The sequence below is a fragment of the Rhinopithecus roxellana genome, chromosome 13 (assembly GCF_007565055.1).
Source record: "Rhinopithecus roxellana isolate Shanxi Qingling chromosome 13, ASM756505v1, whole genome shotgun sequence".
NCBI classification, from domain to species: domain Eukaryota; kingdom Metazoa; phylum Chordata; class Mammalia; order Primates; family Cercopithecidae; genus Rhinopithecus; species Rhinopithecus roxellana.
This window is the reverse complement of record NC_044561.1, coordinates 24,557,338-24,584,443: the sequence shown is the minus strand read 5'-3', so window position 1 is coordinate 24,584,443 and position 27,106 is coordinate 24,557,338. Positions and strand designations below refer to the sequence as shown.

Genomic DNA, 27,106 nt, shown 5'->3' with positions numbered 1-27,106 from the left:
AGTATGCATGTTATCTACATAGTACATGTTATTGTACTGATCTCTGTGTACACGATATATATATCCTCCATATATTATGTATGTATCATGTATATTATGCATGCATTAGTTAGAATGTATAATACCTCTATCCTTCCCTAATTCACCACTAATAGTCATACAATAGCACCATTCATTTCATCCCCAAACATGTATTGAGTGCCTTCTGTGTTCCAGACACCGGTAATACAGATAGAGATTAGATCCCAGCAAGAACATAAGCTCTGTGGAAGTGAGGACTTTATCTGTATTGCCAGTGCCTAGATCAGTGCTGCACCTCATAGGTGCTCAACAAATGTTTATTAAATGCATGTATGTATGAATGAATAATATATGAATATATAATATATACCAGGAGGTATGGATGTTGTGTGTCTACAGTGTGTACACCATTATATTGTAGTTTTAGATTACCCTGGGAATGTGGTGTATATCTTAAAGGATTTCTGCTGTCTATGCATCTAACTATCTAAATCATTTTGTATCCTAATTATTCCCCACCTTCCAAATTCTCTCCATACTTCAAATCTCTAAAGAGAGCTGATAACAGAGAGGACCAAGCTCACACCCAACCTCAGAACACAACCCCATTTTCATGAAGCAGCCCTGAGCCAAGCCCAAGCGAGCGTGATTGTCAGATGCTGTCGTTGCCTCCCGCCCACTTCCTGTTGCATGAGAGGGTCACTGACTCACTTCCCCTTCTGCTTGTGCATCCCTTCCGTGTCTCCGGAGGGGTCTCTGGCTGGCGCCTTGTTTTATCTGCCCCAGGAAGACCGTTTGGGGCACTGCACTTGTTTAGCCTAATGAAATGGTCTCTGCAATCAGCAGACTCCATTTGGTTTTTGTGTTGAAGCAGGAAAGATTTGCTGATTGCTGATTACACCAACACTAAATTTCTCCAAGCTTTCTCCTCGGGGTGCACCCACTGAGTCTGATGCTTCCCTAGCAGATGGAGGAGGGGATGCAGAGGGTGGCAAGGGGGCAACGGTGGAGGGTGGAAGGTAGTGGCAGGTCCCCAAACCCTGTTCTTGGTCCGTATACTCTGGCCTAACTAATGATGGCTTTCTGGTTCTCACCAGAAAGATCTTGCTGTGTCTAAGCCAACTCACCTTCTATGAAGCCCTTGTTTTTTTCATGTCTTTTCTCTGCAGGACAGTGAAAAATCTTCAGAGCCAGAGTCCTGCATTCCGATGCTTTTGTTTGCTTTGTGACTTTGGCAAATCTCCTCAGTGAACTGGGGATGACACTGTTCTTCCTGATGCTTCTTCTCCTGTGAGAATTAAAGGATAGCTATGCCACTGTTGATCAGGTTTCCACTCTGTCAAGCTCATTTACTCCTCACAAGAGCCCTGTGAGGGAGGGTCTGCTACTGGCTCCATTTCCCCAGTGAGACAACTGAGGGTCAGAGAGGTTAAGTAACTTGCTGGAAGTCACACAGCCAGTGAGCAGCAGAGTTGGGATTTGAACCCCGGCAGCTCGGCTCCAGAGCCTACTTTCACTTTTATGATATTGTGGATTTGACTCATTTTAGACTCCTATTTCTTCTGCCCACTTGCTTAGTCGCAGCCCAGGCCCACCCATCCCTGAAACACAGTGCCTCCTTCTGTCTGTCTCCTCTACCCTCCAGGAAGCTCCCTGAGGATGTGGACTGTACAGCTTGCTGCTCCTGCATGACACTGACACGGGCAAGATTCAGCTAAGCAAAACGAGGAAGGGGCGTCTGTACCCTTTTCTCGTATCTCAGCATATGTGACCTAAAGGGTTCCCACTTAAGAACCCAAGACCTGGATGCACATCTCAGCTTTGTGGTCTCCCAGCGGCGTGACCTCAGACAGGTCATTTGGTTAGACATTCATTGAACCAATGCTTATAGGATTCACTGTACTTAACACATAACCCACAATGGCCCAGACGTGTGGACGTGGGATAGAATCTTAGACAGCAATACAGATTTTTCTGCCTCTGTGTCTTACAAAGACACAGGTGCCATATCTGGGAGAAAGTGGCTAATGCCCAGTGACACCATCGTCCTGGCCCATTAGAAAAGAGTGGGGCCGGCCGGGTACAGTGGCTCATGCCTGTAATCCCAGCACTTTGGAGGCTGAGGCGGGTGGATCATGAGGTCAGGAGATTGAGACCATCCTGGCTAACACGGTGAAACCCTGTCTCTACTAAAAATACAAAAAAATAAAAAATAAAAATAAGCCAGGCGTGGTGGCAAGCGCCTGTAGTCCCAGCTACTTGGGAGGCTAAGGCAGGAGGATGGCGTGAACCTGGGAGGCAGAGCTTGCAGTGAGCCAAAATTGTGCCACTGTCCTCCAGCCTGGGCTGCAGAGCAAGACTCCGTCTTAAAAAAAAAAAAAAAAAAAAAAAAAAAGGAAAAGAGTGGAGCCTGGGCAGATGCTTCCAGAAGCTGCCGGGATTTTGCACCTAGCCATTTTCTAGGTGTGTTCATGAGCTGACATGCTGATGTCCTGGGGTGAGCACCCCCTCCTTCACAGTCCCTCAGTGTCCTTTATTTCCTCTGACAACCTGGAGGCCCCAACCTCGGGTTGTCTCTCACCTTGTCAAGGCTGAGATAGGGATTTCACAGTTGGTGGCTTCAATCAACTGGGATGGACTGGCAGCCCCTTCTCATGCCACCACCGTGGCATCCTTCCCACCACCCCTTCTCCCTCTCATCAGCTCAGCCTTAGGTTTACTCAGTCTTTGCCTGCTGCCTCTCTCTCTTTAAAATCAGAAAACATTGGAAAGGCACAGACGTACAATAATGTGAACGGGCAAGCCGACCTGCAGAGAGCTGTGTGTCCCTGCAGTGGTCCTCGCTAACTTCTTTTGGGGAATGCAATCAGAGCCGCAGAAAGAGCACTGGACTTGGAGCCGCCAAGTCCAGGGTTCAGATCCCAGCTCTGCGCCTTTCTTGAGTGACCTCGCTGAGTGACCTTGCTGGCTTTAATTTCCTCATCTGCAAAATAAAGAAAAATGAGGCCGGGTGTGGTGGTTTATGCCTGTAATTCCAGCACTTTGGGAGGCCAAGGTGGGTGGATCACTTGAGGTCAGGAGTTCAAGACCAGCCTGGCCAACATGGTGAAACCCCGTCTCTGCTAAAAAAAAAAAAAAAAAAAATACATAAATTAGCTGGACGTGGTGGTGGGTGCCTGTAACTGTAATCCCATCTACTTGGGAGGCTGACGCAGAAGAATTACTTGGACCCGGGTGGTGGAGGTTGCAGTGAGCTGAGATCGCGCCACTGCACTCCAGCCTGTGCAACAGAGCAAGACTCTGTCTCAAAAAAAAAAGAAAAAAAAAAGAAAGAGAGAGAAAGAGAAAAATGACTCTAGGCTAAGAGAGGGGCTGTGAGCCATTCATTTTCACTCACCTACTCAGTTCCATGGGGAGCTGGGAATTGCACTTTGACCCCACATCCTCAAATTTCTTCCTTCCCACTGTCCTCAGTTGGTATGTGTGTTCCTTTATACAGCAGTCCAAAAATAAACTGTACATAATTAGAGCCTCTTACAAGAAAAATCCCATCTATAACCCCGCTTCGCCCCATCCATAAATATTCTCAATTCTCTGTGTTATTTGCATAGATTTGGGCATGATACTGTTTGGATCTATTCCATTTGCTTCATGTTATTTCACAGAAGCACTCTGTGCTGCCACAATTCTTATTTCTAATGTTAATGTCTGCCTAAGAGCCTCAAAGTGACACACTGTGATTTCTCTAACCATTCCCAATTGCTGGGTGATGAGGCAGATCCCAGCCTCTCCTAGTCGTTGGTAGCACCGCCGCAAACATCCTCGGGCATAGAGCTGTGTTCTGCCGCTTGATTTATTCCCATAAGATGAATTACCAGGAGGTTAGATTCTGGTTCTCACCCAGGGTTTCAAACTCAGCACCGTGGACATTCAGGCCAGATAATTCTTTGTGGGATTGTCCTGTGCCTCATAGGATGTTGAACAGCATCTCTGGCCTCTACCCACCAGATACCAGCAGCATTTCCCCAAGTTGTGACTGCCAGAAATGTCTCCAGACATGGCCAAATGTCCTCTGGGGGGCAAACTAACCATCAGGTGACAATCATTGTATGTTAAAGGGTAGCAATGAGTAGGTTACAAATTAAAGTCAGAGATTTTCCCAAGAGTCCAGATAAAATCCGATTAGAAAGGTCCCAGAAAGTACTGATCACTAAGATGAACCCTGAGAGGGGAGTCAGAGGCACTGAGCTAGAGTTCCAGCTCCGCCATAAAGTCTTTACTTCTTAAGGCCTCAGTTCCTCATCTGTGAAATGGGAACAAGAATAGAGACTCACCCGCTGGGCCTGCGAGGCATGAGTGAGATCCTGGCTGCAAAACACTCAGCACAGCTCTAGCCACAGAAAGAGCTCCATAAATGCCCATTGTGCTTGCCTGTTCTAGAGGGAGCCCAGCTAGGTTTTTTATCTTTGCTTTTGCTGCTGTGAGGATAGCAAGGTGGGGGTGTCTAGAGGACGTACTTGAAAGAAAACCGTCTTTGTTATACTCTCCCCATGACCTCCTGCACTAGACTTATCCCTGGGGCTCAGCTTCCTAAACCAGACTCCATGACCCTTCTTGGTTTTTACATTTACTCATCCATCCGAGATGGGCTGAGTATCCACTGCGCATGGTGGTGCAGATTCAGAGCATGGCCCTGGGGTCAGATGCACTGGGAGCAGCACTCCCTGCACAGGTGAGCAAGCTCTGTGTGCCATGCCCTGGAGTATCTATTCCCTCCTCTATGAACCATGGAACACCTGGTTAAGGATCCCATAAACCTGTCCACAGAGAGAGCCTCTCGTGGAGAACCTACCACTTAATAGTGCTCAGTGAACGCTAGGCTCAGCCTGGGGCGTGTCTCTTCCCCAGTGCATGCATGGGTGGTGCATTTCTTGCCCAAGGCCAATGTATGTTTGCATCCTCTGTCCCCAGGAGAAGTATGTGGAGGAACTTGGGGCAGTGAGGCAGACCCTCCAGACAGACCTGGAGACGTCCATTCGGCGGATTGCTGACCTGCAGGCAGCCTTGGAAGAAGTGGCATCCAGCGATAGTGATACTGAGAGGTAACTTGCTGGGGGCTGGGCGGGGCTGGGCGCAGCAGGTGGACAGCATCCTGGAGCTCTTTGCCCTTTAGCCAGGCTGGGGCCACATTCACTGGGAAACCCAAAGATGTTCTAGAGCTGGAGGCATCATTGGCTTCCTTGGGTGAGGAGAGACTGTATGTTGCCCTGCTGGTGTTAACCTCTCCTTGCTGTTGCTAAAACCTCTCAGTCCAGCTCAGCAAGCCTTTGGTGAGGCAATGTGACTGGAATAAGGACTAGTGTATGGTCTTCTGCAAGTTCCATGTCCAATCTTGGCCTAATTCCCTCATCTGTAAAATGGGCATAATAATATTAGGATGAACCACATGCAGTTGCCAAGATGGGACTATTTTTGACCTACAGACTGGAAGTTTCATATATTCAATCTACTGCCTATTTCATAGGGCTGTTGTTGAGAGTTAATTGAGTTCACAGATGAACATGACAGGTATGTAAGTGCTATAGAAGTGGAAGCTATGTTTGTACAGAATAATGGACATTGTTTTACAAGGGCAATGGCCGATTCAAGGATGCAAGGTTGGGCTGGTGATTAGCGAGACCACCCAACAGTGGCAGGGCTTCTTGCCTTTCTCAGAAGATGGGCTACTTCTCACCATCTCTGCTTGAGTCTCAAGCTACTGCAGGCCACAGGTGGACTGCTCAGCTGGAAAGAGTTTGAGGTATCCCACCTGGACCCACGGGTCCAGGCTGTCCAACTTCTGTAGTGTTCTGTTCCCAGGAGCTACCTTTGTACCCTTGGCTTATTGCTTCTCCAGGAACCACAACTGCCTGTCTTGCCACACATCCCTGCCCCCATTCTAGCCTCTGTGGCAAAGTCTGGGTAGCAGAGAAGACACTTTCCTTACATAGCTTTCCAATAAAGAATCTCCAGAGGTGGTTCCCTCCTGCGGCCTGCAAGCTGCCCCTGTACACACCTGAACAGGCCACATTAAAAGCCAGTTTTTCTTGGTCTTCCTCTCTGTGAAGGCTGTTTTTTTCTGCAGCCAGAACAGTCAATTATCAGTCTTTGGAATGCATCCCTCTCTGTTTCCATATGAGCACCCTGACTGCAGAGAAGTTCAAGGTCACACAGCAAATTAGCTTCATACACTGAGCTAGAACTCAGGTCTGCTGAACTTCCTACCCAGACCTTTGCCACTCACACCCCTTTTAAGGGGTGGAGGCAGGGGCAGCTGCTGACCTTTGGGACATGTAGGTGCAAGACAGGCAAGGGAAGCAGAGAGGGTTACAAATCAGCTCTGGTTTAGCCAGCAGGAAGAACCAGACATCTATATTGTCTATATTAGAGCTGACTATGAATAGTCAAGGAAAAAAACTGGAAGAAATACACCAACATTCTAACACTGAGGAAAGGCGTTACGGGTGACAATTTTTTTTTCTTCAAGTTTATTTATATTTTCTGAAATCTGTGCAATGAACATGCACACACATCTCTAGCTCTACTAGTACTCTCTTTGGGAGATTTTGCTCAAATAAGTTATGTACTCCATACACCTAATTTTAGAATGCGCATAACCTCCTCCCTTAATGGAATCCTGGGCTGGTCATAGCTGCTGAGGGATTTGTAACCTCAGACTCTCCAGTAAAGATGTTTGCGCTCAGCAGGAGCAAGACGGAGAGCCACTGGACTCTAAAACTCCATGTTCTTGGCCAGGCATGGTGGCCCATACCTGTAATCCCAGCACTTTGGGAGGCTGAGGCAGGAGGATCACTTGAGACCAGGAATTCAAGACCAGCCCGGGAAACATAAGGAGTCTCCATCTCTACAAAAACTCCTTTTTAAAAATTAGCCAGATATGGTGGCATCTGTAGTCCCAGCTACTCAGGAGGCTGAGGTAGGAGGATGACTTCAACCCAGGCGTTTGAGGCTGCAGTGAGCTGTGATCTGTGATTGTGCCACTGCACTCCAGCCTGGGCGACAGAGCAAGACCCTGTCTCAGAAAATAAATAAGTAAATAAAACTTCATGTTTTGCCTCTAAATAAAAGACTTCATCTTAAAAAAATTCTTTAATTTGTCCAAAAGTGGCTTCTATGCACATTCCAAATATTCCCACCATTCCCTGCTAATTGGCACAGCTGCCAAACTGCTGGTAAAAGGGCAAATCCTGATGTTGTAGCTGCTTTCCAGCTCATGATTGCATTTAGGATCCCACCTCCACTATCCCCTCCTCCTCCTGTTTTATTAGTGTCATGGCAGAACTTACTGTAATTACAAACTCCTTTTGTCAATATTACTTGTTTGATGCTTGGGCTGGCTTCTCCATTCATAGAAACAATAGAGCTTTTGCATGAATTACAGCAGGAATGAATGGCTGTAGTTACTACCGTCTTTGGTCAATGAGCAAAATGTTTAAATTATTTTCACTTGCATAGAAAATATTGCTTTTCTAGTAAACAATAAAAATTAAGTAAACATAACAGCATTGGAAGGAGGTGGAGGATCCATGCTTGAAGGGTGGGTGACAGGCTGGAAGAAGGTGCAACAAGAAGCAAGGGACAGTGTCCATCAACAGATGAATGAATAAAGAAAATGTGGTGCCGGGCGCGGTGGCTCAAGCCTGTAATCCCAGCACTTTGGGAGGCCGAGACGGGCGGATCATGAGGTCAGGAGATCGAGACCATCCTGGCTAACACGGTGAAACCCCGTCTCTACTAAAAAATACAAAAAAACTAGCCGGGCGAGGTGGCGGGGCGCCTGTAGTCCCAGCTACTCGGGAGGCTGAGGCAGGAGAATGGCGTAAACCCGGGAGGCGGAGCTTGCAGTGAGCTGAGATCCGGCCACTGCACTCCAGCCTGGGAGACAGAGCCAGACTCCGTCTCAAAAAAAAAAAAAAAAAAAAAAAGAAAATGTGATGCGTATACACAATGGAGTACTATTCAGCCATAAAAAAGAATGAGATTCAGTCATTTGCGGCAATGTGAATGGAACTGGAAGTCATTATGTTAAGTGAAATAAACCAGACACAGAAAGCGAAACATTGCATGTTCTCACGTTCTTGTGGGATGTAAAAATCAAAACAATTTAAGCCATAGGAATAGACAGTAGGAGGTGGGATGGCTAATGGTACAAAAATGTAGTTAGAATGAATGAATGAGACCTGGTATTTAATAGCACAACAGGATGACTGTGGTCAATAATCATTTCATTGTCCATTAAAAAATAACTAAAGGAGTATAACTGAATTGTTTGTAACACAAAGGATAATTGCTTGAGGGGATGGATACCCCATTTTCCATGATGTGGTTATTACGTATTGCATGCCGGTATAAAAACATCTCATGTACCCCATAAATATATATACCTACTATGTACCCCCAAACATTAAGAAATAAAAACATTATAAAAGGAAAAGGAAAAGAAGCAGCAAGGGACAGACATCTCACTGGGGGAATGAGGTCCTGGTGGTGAGGTCACACACAGAAGGTTGCAGACATCACTCCAGTCTTGGCATGGTGGGGAATCCCTTCTGGCTTTAAAGGGACCCTGCTGTCACCCTCATCCTAATAAGAGATGCCTTTATCTGTCTCCTCTGTTCTGATCTACCCTTTCTGAGCTCCATGCCCTGGGCACCCAGGAATCCAATCTGAATTCCTTCTGTCTCACTTTTCATGATCTTCTGTCTCTAGGAGCTTAAATCTTCCTCCCTGCTGGGCTTCTGATGTTTTTTCCTTGACTGGATCTCTAATTTCCATATAACACCTGCCTCATAACTGGAAGGGACATCACCCACTTTTCAGAGTTGCTGTGAGGTGTGAATTGACTACAGAATGCCAGGTGTAAAAAATGCATCTTGTGCCTGTACCCGAAAAAGCCCCGTGCAATGTGCAGGATTATTACAATTGGAAATCAAGGAAGAATTTGAGAGGGAATAGGCTTTGCACGTCAACGAGTTTGATTGCCAATTAAATCTAATAGTTAATTTCTGCGTGACCTTGGACAAGTTATTCAACCTCTCTGAGCCTCCGTCTCTTTGAGTCTAAGATGGGTTAATAATAAGAAGCAAGTGAAAAAGTATGACTTCCTAGCACAGTACCTTGCGCATAGTAGGGGCTCAACGAGAATCATCAATTGCATTCATTCATTCATTTGATAAATTCTTACTGAGCACCTATTGCATGCGAGATGCTGTGTTAAGTGCTTGTTTTATTACACTTGCTTCTTGTTATCGTTATTCTCTCTCTTACAGATGAAGAGAGGTTGAATAACTTGCCTGAGGTCAGGCAGAAATGAACGTTTGGAACTGTGTCTAAAGCCCAGGTTGGTTGAATTGCCAAGGAATAGAGAGGGAGAAGAGCCTAGGGGTGGTCCTGCTTTTATCAAACCTGCATTCTGATGGTGGAGTGTGTGCATGTGTGTGTGTGTATGTGTGTGTATCCAAAAATAAAGGGCACAGACTGATAAATAAAACACTAGAATACAATTGGAGTTACGAGGGCAGAGAACGTGGTGCTGTGATGAACAGCAGGATAGGCAGATACGGCCTCCCAGAGAGGAAGGGGTTGGAATTAAGACCTGAATGAGAAGAAGGGGCCAGCCATGGGAAGGCCTGGAGAAAACGAGTAAGGGCAGATCAAGGCACGTTCTAGGAAGTGAAAGAAGACCAGTGTCCCCCAGGAAGGTAGATGAGGGAGCAGCAGCCCTCTCGTTCCCCGTTTCTCTTTCTCCATCCCGCCTTCCTCTTTCCCCTTCTCCTACCTTTCTTCTCCTCTGAAGATGACCCATAGAAACCCACTGATACCTTCAGTTTCTTAAAATGCCCCAGTGCCCCAGGCAGGATTGGCTACATCATTTGTAGGGTTCAGTGCGAAGTGAAAGTGTGGGGCTTGCCAGGCGTGGTGGCTCATGCCTGTAATCCCAGCACTTCGGGAGGCCAAGGTGGGTGGATCACTTGAGGTCAGGAGTTCGAGACCAGCCTGGCCAGACATGGCGAAACCCTGTCTCTACCAAAAATACAAAAATTAGCCAGGCGTGGTGGTGCACGCCTGTAGTTCCAGGGCCTCAGGAAGTGGAGGCAGGAGGATGGCTTAAACGAGGGAGGCAGAGGTTGCAGTGAGCTGAGATGGCGCCAGTATACTGCAGCCCTGGGCAACAGAGTGAAACTCTGTCAAAAAGAAGGAAGGAAGGAAGGGAGGGAGGGAGGGAGGGAGGGAGGGAGGGAAAGGAAGGAAGGAAGGAAGGAAGGAAGGAAGGAAGGAAGGAAGGAAGGAAGGAGAGAGGGAGGGAGGGAGGGAGGGAGGGAGGAGGGAGGGAGGGAGGGAGGGAGGGAGTGAAAAAAGCAAGAAAAGGAAGGGAAGGAAGGGAAGGAAGGGAAGGAAAGGAAGGAAAGGAAAGAAAGAAGGCTGGGCGCGGTGGCTCACACCTGTAATCCCAGCACTTTGGGAGGCTGAGGCGGGCGGATCATGAGGTCAGGAGATCAAGACTATCCTGGCTAACACGGTGAAACCCCATCTCTACTGAAAATACAAAAAAATTAGCCGGGTGTGGTGGTGGGTGCCTGTAGTCCCAGCTACTCAGGAGGCGAGGCAGGAGAATGGCATGAACCCAGGAGGCGGAGCTTGTGGTGAGCCGAGATTGTGCCACTGCACTCTAGCCTGGGTGACAGAGCAAGACTGCGTCTCACAAAAAAAAAAAAAAGAAAGGAAGGAAGGAAGGGGCTCCTTGTTCAAAAATTATTAAAAATTTCAAGACAGTGACAGAAGAGCATTAAACCAAAATGCAGCCCCTTCTGGGCATGGGTTGCCAGCCCCTGAAGCCAGCCCTGACCCCAGCGTGGTTCTTAGGGAGCGTTTCCTAATTCTCGGCAGGCCTTGATCCTCATGTGTTGACTTAGAACTTGGATCTGAGGTGGAAACACAGTGTAGATTTCAATAATATCGCAGAGATGGGGAAACTGGGAAAAAAATTGCCCATGAAGTCTGAACACATTTCAAAGAATTAATATTGTATAAGGCATGTTCTCTGATCACAGTGCGATTAAATTGGTTGTAAACAATGAAAAGAAGTATTTGTGTTGCTAGATTGTAAATCCACAGTCCACAGCAGAACCACCAGCTCCTGCCCAGGCCCCAGTCTATAGTCTCCCACTTGCTAGCAGCTCCACGCTACACTTCACTCCTAATTGCCTCATCACCCTGGGGTAAGAGGTTTGGATTAGAGCCTGAGGGACTGGTTCGAGGTACTTCTCCAGAGTTCTCAATTATAATAGAATTCAAAGCCAAGCCAGGAGAGAAACACACACACACACACACACACACACACACACCACACACACACACACACACGAGAGAGAGAGAGAGAGAGAGAGAGAGAGAGAGAGAGAGAGAGAAAGAGAGAGAGAGAGAGAGGCTTTAGCTGCAGGTGAGGTTCTTTGAGAGACTTGTTCAAATTACAAAAAGTCACATTTCCCCATGTTGGGAATTAGATCTGAGTGTAACAGGCCTTCCAGGCTGGAAACGTGGCTACGTGCTCAGAAAACCAGGTGGCCTATGCCGCAGCATTTAAACATGTGCTCTCCTGCACTAGGGCCCTGCATTGTAACTTGCACTGTGGCATCAACCTCCTTAGATTAATGGAGAAATGCTTTAAGCCAGTCACCCAGGCCTGGTGCATGCTCATTATTCATGGAGGGAGGAATGTGCTGGCTGACAGACAGCCCCGTCTATTCATGGCCCAGGGGCTGCGGCTGCTCTGTCTGTCACCTTGGCTAAGGGGTAAAGGGGTTTGGGTGAGATGTAGAGAGGTCAGTGAATGACCTCTTACTCTTGGGTTAGCTGAAAGTGCATAAGTACCAGCTGGTCCAATCTGAGATGAATGCTCTGAAAAAAGAGTCCTCAATTGCTTTGTTGAGTATAAGTTGGACATTTTCCAACGTACATCCTTTTATAACCTGGCTAAAATTAGGCTGCAGTAGGACAAGTGGAAAGATCTGGGTCTAACCAAAGATTCTGGTTGCTACTGAGGGCATGCTTCTGAGTTAATTTGTTCGTGAGTGGACCCAGGCTCTGTCCAAACTGTAAAGTTTCTTGCTACATAGTAGGACAGTCATTGGAATTGCCAACAGCTCCTTTCCAGCAACTTTTTTACTTGCTAGTTTGTCCCCTGTGAGTAATGAATGTGCTCCAGGCCAAGGAGAACAACTTAAAGCATTCCTATTAATCTAAGAAGGTTGATGCTGCAGTTCAAGTTGCAACTCAAGGCCTTAATACCATATACACCTGTTTAAATGATGCTGCATAGACCACCTGGCTTTCCTTCTAGCCCATATATCTAGCTTGTAGGATTCACAGAGAGTCAGGGCTCCAAACTACTTTATCTATTCCAGCATTACAGGAAATAATGATAATTGTAAGAATAGGTACCGTTTCTTGAGACATTACTTTGTGCAGGTACTTTGCTACCTGTTTGGGATACATTTTCCTCAAAACAACTCTCTGAGGTTCCTACCATTATCATTCCCAGTTTGCAGATGAAGGAACTGAGAAGTCAAGAAACTTGCCCCAATCCATGCAGTAAGTGATGAAGCCATGATCTGATTTCCAGGCTGACCCCATAACATACACTGCTAATGGCCAAGCTCTGCTGTCATGTCAAATGTAACCTACTTCCTCCTTTCCCTTGTCAAGGTCTCTGTTCTCTGCCCAGTAACTGCCCTGTCATTAAGGCGAACTTGTGTCTGTCACTGTGAGATGGGGCCAGTGAATTTACATGTTACTTCCCAGGCAACATTTGCTTTTAGACCGGAATTGTCTGGCAAAGACTGACCCTAAAGAAGTACAGCTGAAGACACTGAATTAATTATCTTGCTCATCGTCAATCCCCTGTTTACAAATTCCCGGCACAAGTCCCCCTCCCCCTCCGCATGCCCCTTCCCTCCTCCCCCTCCCCCCCTCCTTTCCCCTCCTCCCCCTCCCCCTCCCCTCCTCCTTCTCCTCCTCCTTCTTCTTCTTGTCTCACTCTGTCACCCAGGCTGGAGTGCGATGGCATGATATTGGCTCACTGCAACCTCTGCCTCCCAGGTTCAAGCAATTCTTCTACCTCAGCCTCCCGAGTAGCTGGGACTAGAGGCACATGCCACCATGCCTGGCTAATTTTTGTATTTTTAGTAGAAACAGGGTTTCACCATCTTCCCCAGGTTGGTCTGGAACTCCTGACCTCGTGATCCACCCGCCTCCGCTTCCCAAAGTGCTGGGATTACAGGCATGAGCCACCATGCCTGGTCAAGTTCTTTTTTTGAAAAGCCACTTGCACCAAGGGGAGAGAAAGAACCACTGACCTCATGTCAGGAGATGAGGGTCCCAGACAGCTGTACCACCAAATGAATCAGGACCGTGGACAGGTCTTCCATCCTTTGGGCCTGTGCCCACTCAGCAGAAAACAATGAATGGACACCCTCTGTATTGGGACACGGGGTACAGTAGGGAAGAAGCAGACATGGACTTGTCTCATGGAGCTTGTAGCCCAGAGACACTTTCTTCACATGGTAAAAGGGCCAGTGGGTTTCAAACTCCCTCCTTATTGTAGAATTCCTTTTTTATACCAAAGCAAACTCATGTACAAAATTCTAGCTTAGGATGGAGTGCAGCCATCTTCTGACTGGAGTGAGAGAGGAAGGTTTGGGGCTAATCCTTCCTTCTAGGTCTCTCTTCTTAACCCCTTGGTACCCGCACTTTTCATGGTGTCTCCCAGAGCTCGAGGGCTCCGTGCACCATGGTGTATAAACTCAAGTACTTTCCAGGACCAGTAACCTGTGACTTACAGGCAGTCAACATGGCAGTGAGTTCTGCCCATGTGGTTTAATGCTTCTCAGGAGCAGACAGGACAAAACTCTCCACTGCTTCTGCCTGAAAGCCTTTTTTTTTTTTTTTAATCTCCTGTCCCAAAGACTTCATTGCAGATCATCTCATGATAAAGGCGTTAGGTGCCTTCAGCATTTGTTCATACAATAAGCGTGAGCCTTAGTTCCCAGAAGCTCTTAATTCAGCCTCCTTATTTTAAACATACTCTCATTTTTTTGGAGACTAGCTCAAATGGTAGGAAGCATGTGGTCCAGGTCAGATACCAGTCTTGGTATGGACAGTATTTCATCATGAATGAACAAACAGACCACCTGGTAGGTCTTGACTTCAGCCTTAGATATTCTATGCAAATTTAGTGAAACAGGTTCACGGCAAAAACAACCAGTGTGCAGATCCTATAAAAATGTAGGATTCATAAGCAGCTATACTTTCTTTTTTTTTAATTTGTTTTTGTGGCTAGCTCTTTCCCAGATCAGAAGCTTAGGAGGGGCTAGTAACGATTGCTGATAATCTTAGGTTCTTACAAGATTGCCTCTTTAGATTCTTCACTGTTTTTCCCCCCCACATTGTGACACTGTGATTAAGGGTGTAACAGTAGTTAGCAGTGCAATATTGGGTCATGCCTGCTGTCTGCTTCTTAGTCATGTAAACTATTGGCCTAGTAAATGCAGATCTTCCTGTTAAGGTAGAAAAAGCATTGAGATTAGCTATTATAATAGAGTCTGGCAGAAACTGAAAAACTCTAAATGAAGAGAGCTTAACAAAAGGACTATTTACAAAGGTGTGAGGAAGCCCCAAGCTATAGATGGTGCAGCCCCTAAGGAATAGCAGCAACTGAGAGCAGTAACTCCTGCAAGGTCTGAAGGGAGAAGAAGAGGATACAATTGCTGGAATCCAGAAAGAAAGAGAGTGAGAGAGAGGCCTGATAGGAGGAACTCTGGCCTTTGGTTGAGAGCTGGAGCCAACACAAGGAAAGGCAGTAGAGAAAAATTCAGAAATCCAGGACAATAAGTACTTCAGCTTCCCTCTCTTCCCTTCTTCCTGTGAACTGTCAGCTGTATTCCCTATTGGCTGAGTCCAAGAGAAAGCCATGGGATAGGGAACCCATTGATGGGATAGGGAACCCATTGATGGGATAGGGAACCCATTGATGTTGTCCATACAGACCAGCCCCCTGTACGGACAGAGTGGGTCAGAGAGCAGGAGCATGCAGAAGAGTAAGGAGATGAGAAGATGCGCAGCATGATGAGACATCATGAAGTGAATGGGTCTCTAGTACTGGGAAGAGCCCTTTGGAAGAGGGTGAATCTGAATGCCGAGTCCACCCAGGGGGCTAGTACTCATGGAGTCAGCCAGGGTAAATAGTGAACAAGAACTAACACCAGCGTGTGCTTTGATTAGCTACTGGGCAGTAAAGACTTTCCTGAGTGCTGGATTCAAGTAAAGATTGGTGTTTAGTCAAAATAGGTGAGGAAGTACTCAAAATGTAAGTGAATAGGTGACTGTGTTCCAATAAAACTTTTTCCCTGTACGGAAACATATTCCCTTATTTTCGGGATTAGAATGTGAACATCTTTGGGGGCCATTATTCTGCCTCCCACAAGGCCATTCACAAAAGCTGCTTTTGTTCCGTTGTAGAGTCCTTTTCTTCAAAGGACCAGATAGTAAATATTTAGCCTTTTCATGCCATATTGTCTTTGTTGCACTACCATTATGGTGCAAAAACAATCACAGACAAAAATCTCTATTTATAAAAATAGATGGGAGGCTAGAATTGGCCCATGACTGTTGTTTACTGACTTTTCTTCTGTTGGATTCACCAAGCATTGTCTGAGAACTTCTGGTCTGGCTGAGCTTTGGGGCTGAAGGATGAATAAGACTTGTTCTTGGTCCAGAAGGGGTGTTGGTCACTGCCTGGTGGGAACAAATGCATGTAAATAGAAACCCCCAGGGTGACAGACTCTTGAGGGTGGGAGCCAAGGAGCAGCAGGTGCATCTCATAGAGGAAACAGCTAGATCTTCTAAAAGAGGAATTGTCCAGATTACAGCAGAGAATACTGAGAAGCCCCAGTGTGACGATCCAGATTAAAATGATGTCCTAGGTGTCTGAGGTTTGCGGTTTGGCTGTCTGCGCCCACCCACTGAACAATTGCACACTGGTTAGGAGCATGAGCTTAACAGGCCTGGGATCAAAAGTTGTGTGACTTAGACAAGTGTGTCCTACCATCTCTAAAATGGAGACGCATGGGGGAAGTAGATGAGATTGTGTGGGTAGCATATTTGTTGAATGGAGGGATGCTTTCTAAAGAATAGCTACCATCGTAATTAGTATTGGAGTTTCCCACAATGCCCCGGGAAGCTGCCCTGCTCCATCTCTGATTTGCTAGCACTCACAAAGAATATACAGCAAATGCCTTGCTTGTTAGCAATAACAATGCTATTAATAATAGCAGTACTAGTTGTACTAAAACAAGAGTAGCCGTAATGGTTGCTACCACTTAATTAGCACTATCTATTTGCCAGGAACCATGCTGAGATCTTTACAAGGGTTATCTCACTTACTCTGCTCCACAGCAGAGCCCCATTATTTGTCACATTTTAAGAAGGAAGAAAGGAAGCTCAGGGAGGGCAAGTGACGTCCCTGAGATCACACAGGGGCAAAGGTTGGAAGTGGGATTCACACTCATGTCTGTCTAACATCAATAACCATGTTCCCAAGCTCCTGGCAGCATGAGGATAACACACTCTTTCTTGTGCCTCTTACTAGTGTCCAGACGGCAGTGGATTGTGGCAGCAGTGGCAGAAAAGAGATGTAAGTTAACCCCAAGTAGAACCGAGCAGCTCACAAGAGGGAGCCCCTGGCTCTCTCTGTCCAGTTTGCAGAGGGAACATCCATGTGCACTTAGAGAATTATCAGTGATGCCCATGAGACTAATGCCTTCATGGTCACAACATATAGCACTAGGGACATAGTATTGAACTGCCCTAGTTCTTTTAGACAGAAAGAAGCCTGTGCCTCCTCATGCCACGGGTCCTCAAACACCTTCAATGGCTCCCTATTGCCCCAGAATAGACTTTGTATTCTGTACATTCAGACCCTTACTTTCCCCTCTAACTGTGATTTCTGGTTTCCATATTGTTTATGCCCCAGCCATTATGACCTCCGTACCTATGTGCATGTGATTCCTTCCACCCAAAATTCCATTCTTCCATCCCTGCATAGCCAAATGCTAACCTTCAAAGAAGATGGAGCTCAACTTTCACTACTTGAGGTCTTTCCTTAGGCTTCCACGAAGCAAATCAAGGCTTCCTCTTTGAAAGAAAAAAATTATTAATGCTTTATAGAGGCATAGAGGGTAGGTTTTATTAGAACCTACCATTATTAACGCTTTGTAGAGACAGAGGGCAGGTTCTAGTAAAACCTACCCTCTATCCCTCTATAAAACATTAACAATTTTAAAAAATTTTATGGTTATTTATAGAGATGGGATCTTGAGGACAGGGTCAATATTAAGTTCATGTGTTCAGCTCCCTGGTGCTTGGCATACAAGGAGCATCCTATTAAAAAAACTGTATATATTATAATATATATACACACATATACACACATATAAATCATATTAATATACAAATATACACACATATACACACACATATACATAATGTTGACTGAGTATATCAACTTACATGGTCTCATTGAGAACCTATGAGGACCCCCTCTCTGTGCCACTTTCAGAATCAGGGGACATAAAAGTAGAGTCCCTGTTTATAAAGATGATCCAGCTAAGGTAAGGAAGGAGTTAAGACCTTCACACTTGATATATTCCTTGAACATATCAAGATCAATGCCAAACTTTACTCCTAAATTGGAGAGACCTCAACATTTGTATTGGAGTGTGTATCTTCCCAAGAACAGGGCCATGATTAATAGCATGGGCATTGGAATAAAAAGGAACAGGGTTTGCATCCCAATTTCATCATTGACTAGCTGGGTGAACTTGGCCAAGACCCAAATTGGCCTCTCCAAATCTCAGTAATTCCATCTGTGTAACTGTGGCAGCACTGGCTCCTACCTCTCTGGGATGGTGAGTGAGGTTATGCAGGTATATGACTTAGCACAATGCCTGGCTTATGCTATGGGCGAATATCTAATTATTGCTGTTACTATGGTTGTCATCGTGCTGATGGTGTCCTGCAATCTTATTCTAGGGATAATGTCTCCATCCTCAGCTCCCAGCCAGAGGGCAGCCTGCAGTCCTGGTTGAGCTGTACTCTGTCCATGGCCACAGATACTATGAGGACTCCTTCTCGACAGTCAGCCACCAGCAGCCGCATCCTCAGCCCCAGGTAAGAGTATCTCCCTGCTGCCTCTGGATGGCCAATAGCTTGAAGAATCTCAGACTTTGAAAGTTGTTGTTCAAGTCTTTCATTGTCTCTGGCATAGGTAAGACCAAGCATGGTCCTGAAAGTCTGAAGTATAACTCTGCCGCTTCCTAGCTTTGTGACTTTAGGCAGATCCCTTACCCTCTCTGAGCCTCTACTTCCCCATCTGCAAAACATGGAATATAATTTTATTTACTGATCCAAATGGTTGAAGCAATGAGGATCTAATGCAGTCATCTCCAGAGCATGGTTTTCCAGATTTTTAAATAGTACAGGGTGAACATTTTAAAAAATAGTAATAGTTGTTATGGTTACCTTCTACTTAAGGCACATCATACTCTTTTTTCCATTTATGGGTAATTACAGGTTCAAAAAATTTTTAATAAACATATTCACTTAAGTTTTTTTTTTAATGAAGAGTCATCATAAAGAAGTTGGGCCAGAGGATTTATCATCTGGAGATTTTAGCTTTATTTGAATTTTAGCTTTATTTTTAATTTTATAATTTCCTTACCACAGAAAGGGATGAATTCAGGTGTGGCCTGATACGGAAGCGTCACAAATCTACAGAAGTGCCAACAATAACCGCCTCCAATAAATGGGCCTTTGAATTCCCCCTTAGTTGCACAACGTCTATCATCCATCTTCCCTCTTGCTTTTCAGCTCCATTTCTCTGAGCTCACTTGGTTTCCCTTTTCAAGGGTGGCCCTCTTGTAATTAGGAGTTAATGGCCATAAGTCAGAAATTATGATTAAGAGATGCATAATTAAGATGAAATGCACACAGTTTTTGTGAACAGAAGGACCAATGTGATAAGACTGGAAAAATCACAGATTCACAGAGCAAACCTAGACAAACCCCTTCCTGACTCAAAGACGTGTTTGCTTTGATGCAGGGGTTGTCTTTACAAAAAAGAAGGGAGTGGGAGTTTATGCTAACCTTCTGGGCATATTTGGCAAATGGCAAATGTCTGGTGCATGTCTGCAGGATAGTCTTAGGCTGAAAGACTTGATGCAGAAAATATCAAAGAGTGGCTCCAAGAATGGGGTGTTTCTGGGGAGCTAATTAAAGCAAGATTATCTGATTGCTGCTCTTAATTAAAAACAAAGGCCTGTATGAAGAAGGGAATTGTGTCCTCTGTGAACCCCAAACTATGAGGACTTTATCTCTTCTGAAAACTAAATGCCTTTGCTTTAGCCTGTCTGCCAGTGGCAGCAGGAGAATTGGAGGCAGCCAGAGAAGAATGCTCATTAACATTATAACCAAGTTTCATAATTATAATCATGTTAGGATGGATGATAAGGATCCTAACCCATGAATCGTAGCCTCATCTAAGCTGTTTGGCACCTGTTTGAATGGGAGATGCTAGGGTATGATGGTTTTGGTGCAGGATCTCAAGTCAGATCTAGATTCCAATTCTTTTTTTTTTCCATTTGCTATAAATGTTTAAGATATAATTGATGATTGTCAAATAACAAAAGTAGGCACTTTTTACATTGTAATGGCCCATTGAAAAGTTTTAGAGTTGTTATTCTATACAGAGATTCATCTTTAATCAGTGTTCTGGCTGCTTCCAAATTCACTGAATTCTCTAGCACTGGATTAGAAACCATAATCTATAGGAAAACGTACATAATGAATAGTTTTTCAAGTAAACTTTTTGGAACAATAAGACAAAGCAGTACATATAACTTTCAATAAGCATTTCAAAACGCTTACTATGTATGGACCCGGACATAGATTAAAAAATAATATTCCAATTCTTTATTTGCATATCTGCAGCGGTGAGATTTTGGGCAAGCTGCTTAACTTCTCTGTTCATGTTTCCTCCTGAGTAAATCATAATTGTTGTCAGGGGCAATGTGGTGATGCACAAGCCACTCTTTACTCAGAGCCTGGCACCTAGAAAGAGCTAAAAACATTAGCCATTTGAATCAGCATTAGCAACTATTTGATGCCCGGAGGAATCCCAGGAGGTAGACTTCACTGTCTGTCTTCATGTTACGGAAGAGAAATCTGAGACTCAGAGAAGGGGGAGCAACTGATCCATGCATAGATGGTCTTACAGCTCCTGCAGCGGGCCCTCAGGCAAGGTGAGTCGGTCTTCAGCATCTCCTAGAGAGCCCCATCCAGAGTCTCTTTCCCTTTTCTCTTCCCTTTCCCCTTCCATGTCCTTGGGCATGTTCAGCTGCTGTTTGGAGTTAATAGTGCTTGCACCAAGAACAGGGAGGGGGCAGGAGGCAAGGCAGATACTTACACATCTGTAAGAAGGGATTTCTTGTCTGTCTTCCTCATGGCCACATCCCCAGGGTTGGCTCACAGTTGGTGCTCAATAAGTGATGAATGAATAACTGACCACAGCATCAAAGCTGGAGCAGAAATATTAACTGTGTTTGGTCACAGCTCAGCACTGATTGTGGTGCAGAGAGGGTTGGTAGTTCACTCAGTAGCACAAAGTAGGTAAGTAGAAGAGCCAGAATTTGAACCTAGGTTGGAATCCCTCCAAAGCTTCTATTTTATTTGCCACACTACCACAGCTCTCTGACATTCATCCAGGAGGTAGGTCACTCACCTGGTAAAGTTTACTGGAAAAATCTGACCTCTGTTTATTAATACTAAAACTGCCTAAGGATTATTATTCAACCTTCAGTGTTCAGCCAAGACAAAGTATCTATTGAGTGCCAGATCCTATGGCATTGAGCCCTAAAAATTTTGAACCCCTTCCTTTGAATATGTTTACAGCTCGAAGACTCAAGACATTCTGAGTTGCAAAGGACCACTGGGATTGTCCAGCCCAACTTGCTCAGTATATAGATGGGAAAACCTGAGGTCTGCAGAGGAAATATCTTATCCACATTTATAGTATGAACTGACCCAGAGTACAGGTGTCTTGACTTCTAGCTCTTTTTAATTGCACAAGCAATCTATGAATACTTCCTCTCTTAAAGAACTTAAAATATACCAGAAGGCTAAAATCCTGTTTGCCACCACTGCAGTCTTACGCTTCCTTCTCAGAAGGATTCATCATCTTCAGTTTGGTGTATATCCTTCTATATCTCTTTCTATATGTATATATCATAAACATATACATGTACTCGTAGCAAATATGTAGCATATTTGTGGGATTTTAAAAAACAAATTATATAATTATGTGTTACGCTTTTCATAAATTTTTACAATTTACTTCTTTCCTTCAACAGTACACCTTAGAGCTCTTTCCTTACCGGTATGCATAAGTCCATCTCATTCTTTATAATTCCTGCACAAGCTGCCATGCTTTATTTAACTATAGCATCCTTATTTCAATTTTAGGTGCTTTCCAGATATTTGCTATTAATTTGTCAAGTTTTGAAAAACGCACATCCTTATAAACATGAGTAAATGATTCTCTGGATTGAAGGGCATTTGCATTTTAACTTTAATAGATGTGAGTGTCCTTTCTGCTAGGAGACTGTATCATAGTAGAGAACAGGACTCCTATTTATACCTGTTCCCATATTACCTGGTGCATATTCCTGGAAGACCCAATAAATGAGCCTCTTGGATATATCCCATTTGACTGAGAAAGAAGGTCACTCTAAAAACAGAAGAGAGGGAGAAAACAGTCTTCTGCCAACAAAATAAAAGCATTCCCCACATTATTTATAAGGGGATGTCAACTCAAGAGAAATACACCTAAAGCGTTATGATTTACAGCCCAGGAATTGCGCTGCTGCCACTGATAAATGCAAGCGCTTCTGGAGACGAAGACACTAAATTACCTTTGTGGCCACAGAGAGGGGGTTTATGGGCTGGGTGGTAGCAGTCACACTTTGTTCAGGAGTTTCTCTTAACATCTGGCCGCAAGTGGTGCCTGGGCTGTCCAGGGGCTGGCATGCTCATGTTAGTCCCTGCTGTGTGCCTGGCCTCTCCTTCTCGCCCTCCTTCCACTGCTCTGTGGACGAGAGTGCGAGGGCAGTGAGGCTCTCCCAACTTCTTCTTACCCTTAAAACACATTGGGCTTCCCGAGCAGGGTCTAAGCCCCATTTCTTTCTAGATCCTCACCCCAAGCCCAATAAAACCCCAGCCATGGTCACTCACCCTGTTCTGCAAGGTCCACATGCTGACAGGCATGATGACCTAGCTAGCTGTAGAGACTGCCAATGTCTTGTCATTGGGCAGTTGCTGTTCTCATTTCCTGGGCAATTATTCCAAATCATCCCGACTTCCTTGTGATCTCTCCCCATCACTCTCAGGAGGCACCTCCTCTCCTGTTTCATTCAAAGTAAAATAATAATGGCTTTGACTTCTGCTGTGATGTGTATGCATTCATCTCTATCTGCCCCCGTCTTCCCTCTGGTCTCAGAAGATGAGGTCTAATCCTGTCCTGTCTGAAGCTAATGGAGATCCAGGTCTTCTTCCTCCTAAAACACTGTGATTCATCTGGTGTCACCTCTGTCTCCTGTGTCCTCAACTTTCCTTGTTTTACTTCTTCCCCCAGAGGTTATAAACACCTGAGGTCCTCCCCATCCTAACCATGTCCTTGTCCCTTACCCTGCTGTCCTATTGAGTTACTGCTTTTCCTTCCTTTTGATTCGAGCCTCTCAGACATGTTGTTAACAGGTACTATCTTCACTTACTCCACATTTATGCCTCAATTTACTGCAGCCCAGAGACTGCCCCGCCACTCCACTGAAACCCTTCTCACTGTGTCAGCAGCTTCCAAAGACACAAATCAGGGGACATTCTCTAGTCTTTATATTTTCCTGGACTTTTCCCCGCTGTTGAACATTTCTTGGAACTCTATCTGCTTGACCTTGACAAGATTTCTGTTCCTTGGTGCTCCTCAAACGTCTGTTCCCTGTTCTTTGCCTGGACTTTATCTCCAAATGCCAGGGTTCACAGGTTACTGCCCTCACCTGGCTGTTTCTCTCTCCACCTGATAGCAGGCAATTCTCCTTCTGTGATTTTGGCTCTGCAGCTGTCAGCAGGTGACCCCCAAATACAGACGAACAGCCTTTATATTCTCCCAAGTTTTAAATTTATGTATCTTATCTTATTGTCTACATGGATCACCAACCAGGTATCTCCCTGATGTTTTAACTCAGCATGTCCAAGAGGAAACTCATCCCGCCCCACCAGCCCTGTGTTATGAGGATCATTGAGTGGTTCTGTCATTCATAAAGCACCCCATGCTGGAGCCCTTATTATCTTACGTTATCATTCCCCTCTCTCATCCCCATATTCAACGAATCCCTAAGTCTTGTATTCTACCCCCCACCCAAACAAGTACTCTTTCTGCTTCTCTCCATCCCCCACTGCCAACACCTTTAAGTCAAGCTACCATAATTTTGCTCCTAGACTCTGGTAAAGACCTTTCAAAACCACCCTCCTTTAGTCCATCCTCTATACTTTAGCCGGTATGATTCCTCTAAAAGGAAAATCTGGCTTCAGTGGCTCCTTATTGCCTACAGTAGGGGTCAGCAGACTCCTGTCCATAGGCCAAATCTGGCCCTTGCCCTGTTTTGGTAAATAAAGTTTTATTGGATCACAGCCATGCTTATGGTTTTTTTGAAAAAACATATTGACCATGGCTGTGTTTTCACTGCAGTGGCAGAATTGATTAGTTGCGACAGAGACCATATAATCCACAAAGCCAAAAATATTTGCCATCTGGCCCTTTACAGAAGATCTTTGCTGACCTCTGCCTTACAAGGTAGGAGTCAAATGCCTTAGCCTGGCTTACATGGCCCTTCGTGATATAGGTCTTGCCTACTTTGCTGATCTTATTTCCCACCTTTTCGTCACAATTTGTACCCCAAATGGTTTGTAGCTCTTCTGCATATACTATGCTAGTTTGTAACTCTAGTCCTTTGTCTGTGATATTCCCTCCGGCGGGAACACCCTTCCCATGTTTCTTGTCTCCTCTTAGTCATCCTTCAAGACTCAGCTCATGCGTTGCCTGCCACAAGAGCCTCCCCGATCTCCTGGTGGGTCAGGTGCCCCTCTACTGTTATCTCACAGAACTCAAATCTCCCTCTCCCATAGCATCGTCCATATTATGTAGATATAATCTTGGCAAGGTGTCTGCCCCCTTCATTAGGCTGTGAGCTTCTTAAGGACATAACCCTTGTCTTTGTCCTTCTTGGACCTCAGCACCTAGTACAGTGCCTGTCACATAGTAGGTACTCAATAAATGCTCATTGAACAGATAAGTGCCCAGTGGATTGAAGTCAGATGGCTTCTCATCAGGGCAATGAGACAATGTCAAGAACCCCTGATAGATTTGCCAAATACATTAACTGTCTCCTATCGCAGAACAAGTTGTTGGAAACATGAAGCAGAATTGATGAATTATAATGAGAATAGAAGCTCTGGGGTTCAGGCCCTCGGAGTGCAGGTGGAGGGCAGAAGCATGTGGTGGGTGGTGGGCTCAGAGAGTTCAACAGGGCCTGACCAGTGGGCCTGAAAAACACACTCCAAGAAAGTAAAGGATAGATCTGTTTTCTAATACAACCTCTCCTTTACTAGTTCCTGACTATGAGCAAGTTACAGTCTCCGAGTCTCAGCCCCTCCACGATTAAATAGGCTTTAATAATGTTCCCTTTGCAGAGCTGAAGAATTAACAACTGAAGCAAATTAGCACTCTAGAGTACCTAGTGGAAGGCCTGCCACCAAGTTGGTGTTTAATAAGCAGAAACTCCCTTCCATCCTCTGTCCTTCATCCCAGAACAGGCCAGGTGACGCTGCTGTGCGGAGGCATGTATGCTGACAGGCAGGACTAGGGAAAACTATGACTGGGTGCTCCACATGCCAGAGATTGCAGAAGTGGGCTAAACTCACAGCAGAAAACCATGAGCACAACAGAAAACCTCTTGGCAATGAAAGTGGAGTTTCGGTGAGCTCAGTTTTAAGTATGTTACATTTCGTGTGTTTAGGGACATCCAAAGAGAATTGTCCAGAAGCTTTTTAAACTCTGACCGGAAGCCCTAAGGAGGTACCGAGAAACCTCTGCATAATGTTAGGATTCTTATGAGTGTAGGTGACGTAAAACACATCAACCTGGCTAGAGTAAGAAGGAACATTGATTGTTTCCTGTAGCTGGGAAACCAAAAAGGAAAATCTAGCTTCAGGCATTGCTAGATCCAGGAATTCAAAAATGAACATGGGGATTTTGTTCCTCATCAGCCTCTCTGCTCTGCTGTCTTCTATGTTGGTTTCTTTTTGGGGCAACAAGATGGCGGCCAACAGCTCCAAATTCATGCCTGCACCATTCTGAGTCCAGTAGTAAAGAGAGCTTCTCTCTTCTTCACAGTTTCACAAAAAATGCAAGCCTGAGTGAGCCTGAACCAGTCATAATGGACAAGGGGACTGAAGGAGCCTCTTACCTTTGACCTAAGTCAGTCTTTCACCTGGCCCTTGGAAATTCGCGCCAAACCATGAGAACATTAAGGGAGGAGGGGTTCCCCAAAGGACAATGAAGGGCCTTACCTGAAGCAGGAGAATGAAACTTGGTAGATGAAAACTATAAGCATAGAAAATGTTTTCCACCAAGGGGGAGGCTGAACTACAGGAACGGGCAAGACTATGAAGACAAAGAACGGTAGGGAGGAAGGAAATGTATTCGAGTGTTTGGGGTCCCCATTCAGTAACCTTGGGAAATCCAACTAAAATGGTGTATCCTGATCAGAGACTTTATTTATCCCTAAATTTCAATGGCCAATCCATCACCACATAATTAGTAATGCTGTGCTTTGAATTTATTACCAACCCCGGCTTTCTACTGTTGCTATTGGACTTGTACCATATTGCAATGTGAGCATGGAGATTATTGTATAAATTATTCTCACTCACATAATCATCGTGATTTTAATTACTGTGTAATCTTTGCTAATTACTGTTGTATGTATCATTTGCTTTGGTGACGATTTAACACAACTGCTTTTCGTTTGGCTAAAAGATGGCATTACAACTTTTCCTTTTTGCAGGGGAAAATTTGCTTTCTGTAAACATTTGCAGCCCCAAACTTTTGGCTTGCAGTTCTTCATTTAAAAAGAAAGATGCAGACCCTACCACCACCCCTGTTTGTTTTTATTTGGGATAAGACTGGTTTGAATAAGTAAAAAGGTCTAAATTACACTATATTGTCTTTAAAAAAAAAAAGTTGTGTTACTTTCAAAGAAGAGCAATTACTCTACTACAGACAGGAAGCCAAAGATGGGTCATGTGAGGGCTGCTTAAATGAGTAGATAAGACTCGTTTGTAATTAGTTCATTAATTATAGATATGTGAATAAATAGTACTTAGCTTTAAAAACAGCTTATTCCCAAAGTGGGTTAAGCATCTGATGCTAATCTTATTTCAATAATACATTTATTTACTGGTCTCTGCATTCTTAGAACTGGAGCTCAGGATAATTTTAATCCATCCTGGAAACACTTAATGAATGGGCCTCTCATGAATATGGTTTTATGTCTTACTAGGACATAAGGAGTATTTTCAGTTTTATTAGTATTAGGAAGATTAGTGGAAAAGATGTTGAAACTGAATGCACAGAAATATTCAATGCAAACATATTAACCATGGACCAAAGGCCTGAGCAAGTGAAACCAGGTGAAGTCTGAATGTAGGCACCGGATTTATCCGTAGGACCCAAATCCTAGACAAGTATTTATAGGAAGGAAGCCTGTTTCCTGTCTGGAACTCCAGGTCTTGGATGGTAGGTCTGTGGACCTTTTAGAAAATTTGAGACTCACCTAAGCTGCAAGTTTGTAGAAAACTATTT

At 44.8% G+C, this 27,106-nt stretch overlaps 1 protein-coding gene across 3 annotated transcripts in view; it reads left to right on the top strand.

Annotated features, from left to right (window-relative positions):
• The window catches only part of MYO18B (myosin XVIIIB), a 217,595-nt gene that overhangs the window by 172,474 nt on the left and 18,015 nt on the right, over positions 1–27,106 (top strand). For 2 of the 3 annotated variants that reach the window (XM_030915727.1, XM_030915726.1), the window contains exons 28-30: positions 4,993–5,123; positions 16,727–16,771; positions 18,169–18,306. In XM_030915727.1, the coding sequence (XP_030771587.1) occupies positions 4,993–5,123; positions 16,727–16,771; positions 18,169–18,306 (314 nt within the window). The remainder of the gene's footprint in view (positions 1–4,992; positions 5,124–16,726; positions 16,772–18,168; positions 18,307–27,106) is intronic. The other variant, XM_030915728.1, reaches the window with a different exon arrangement.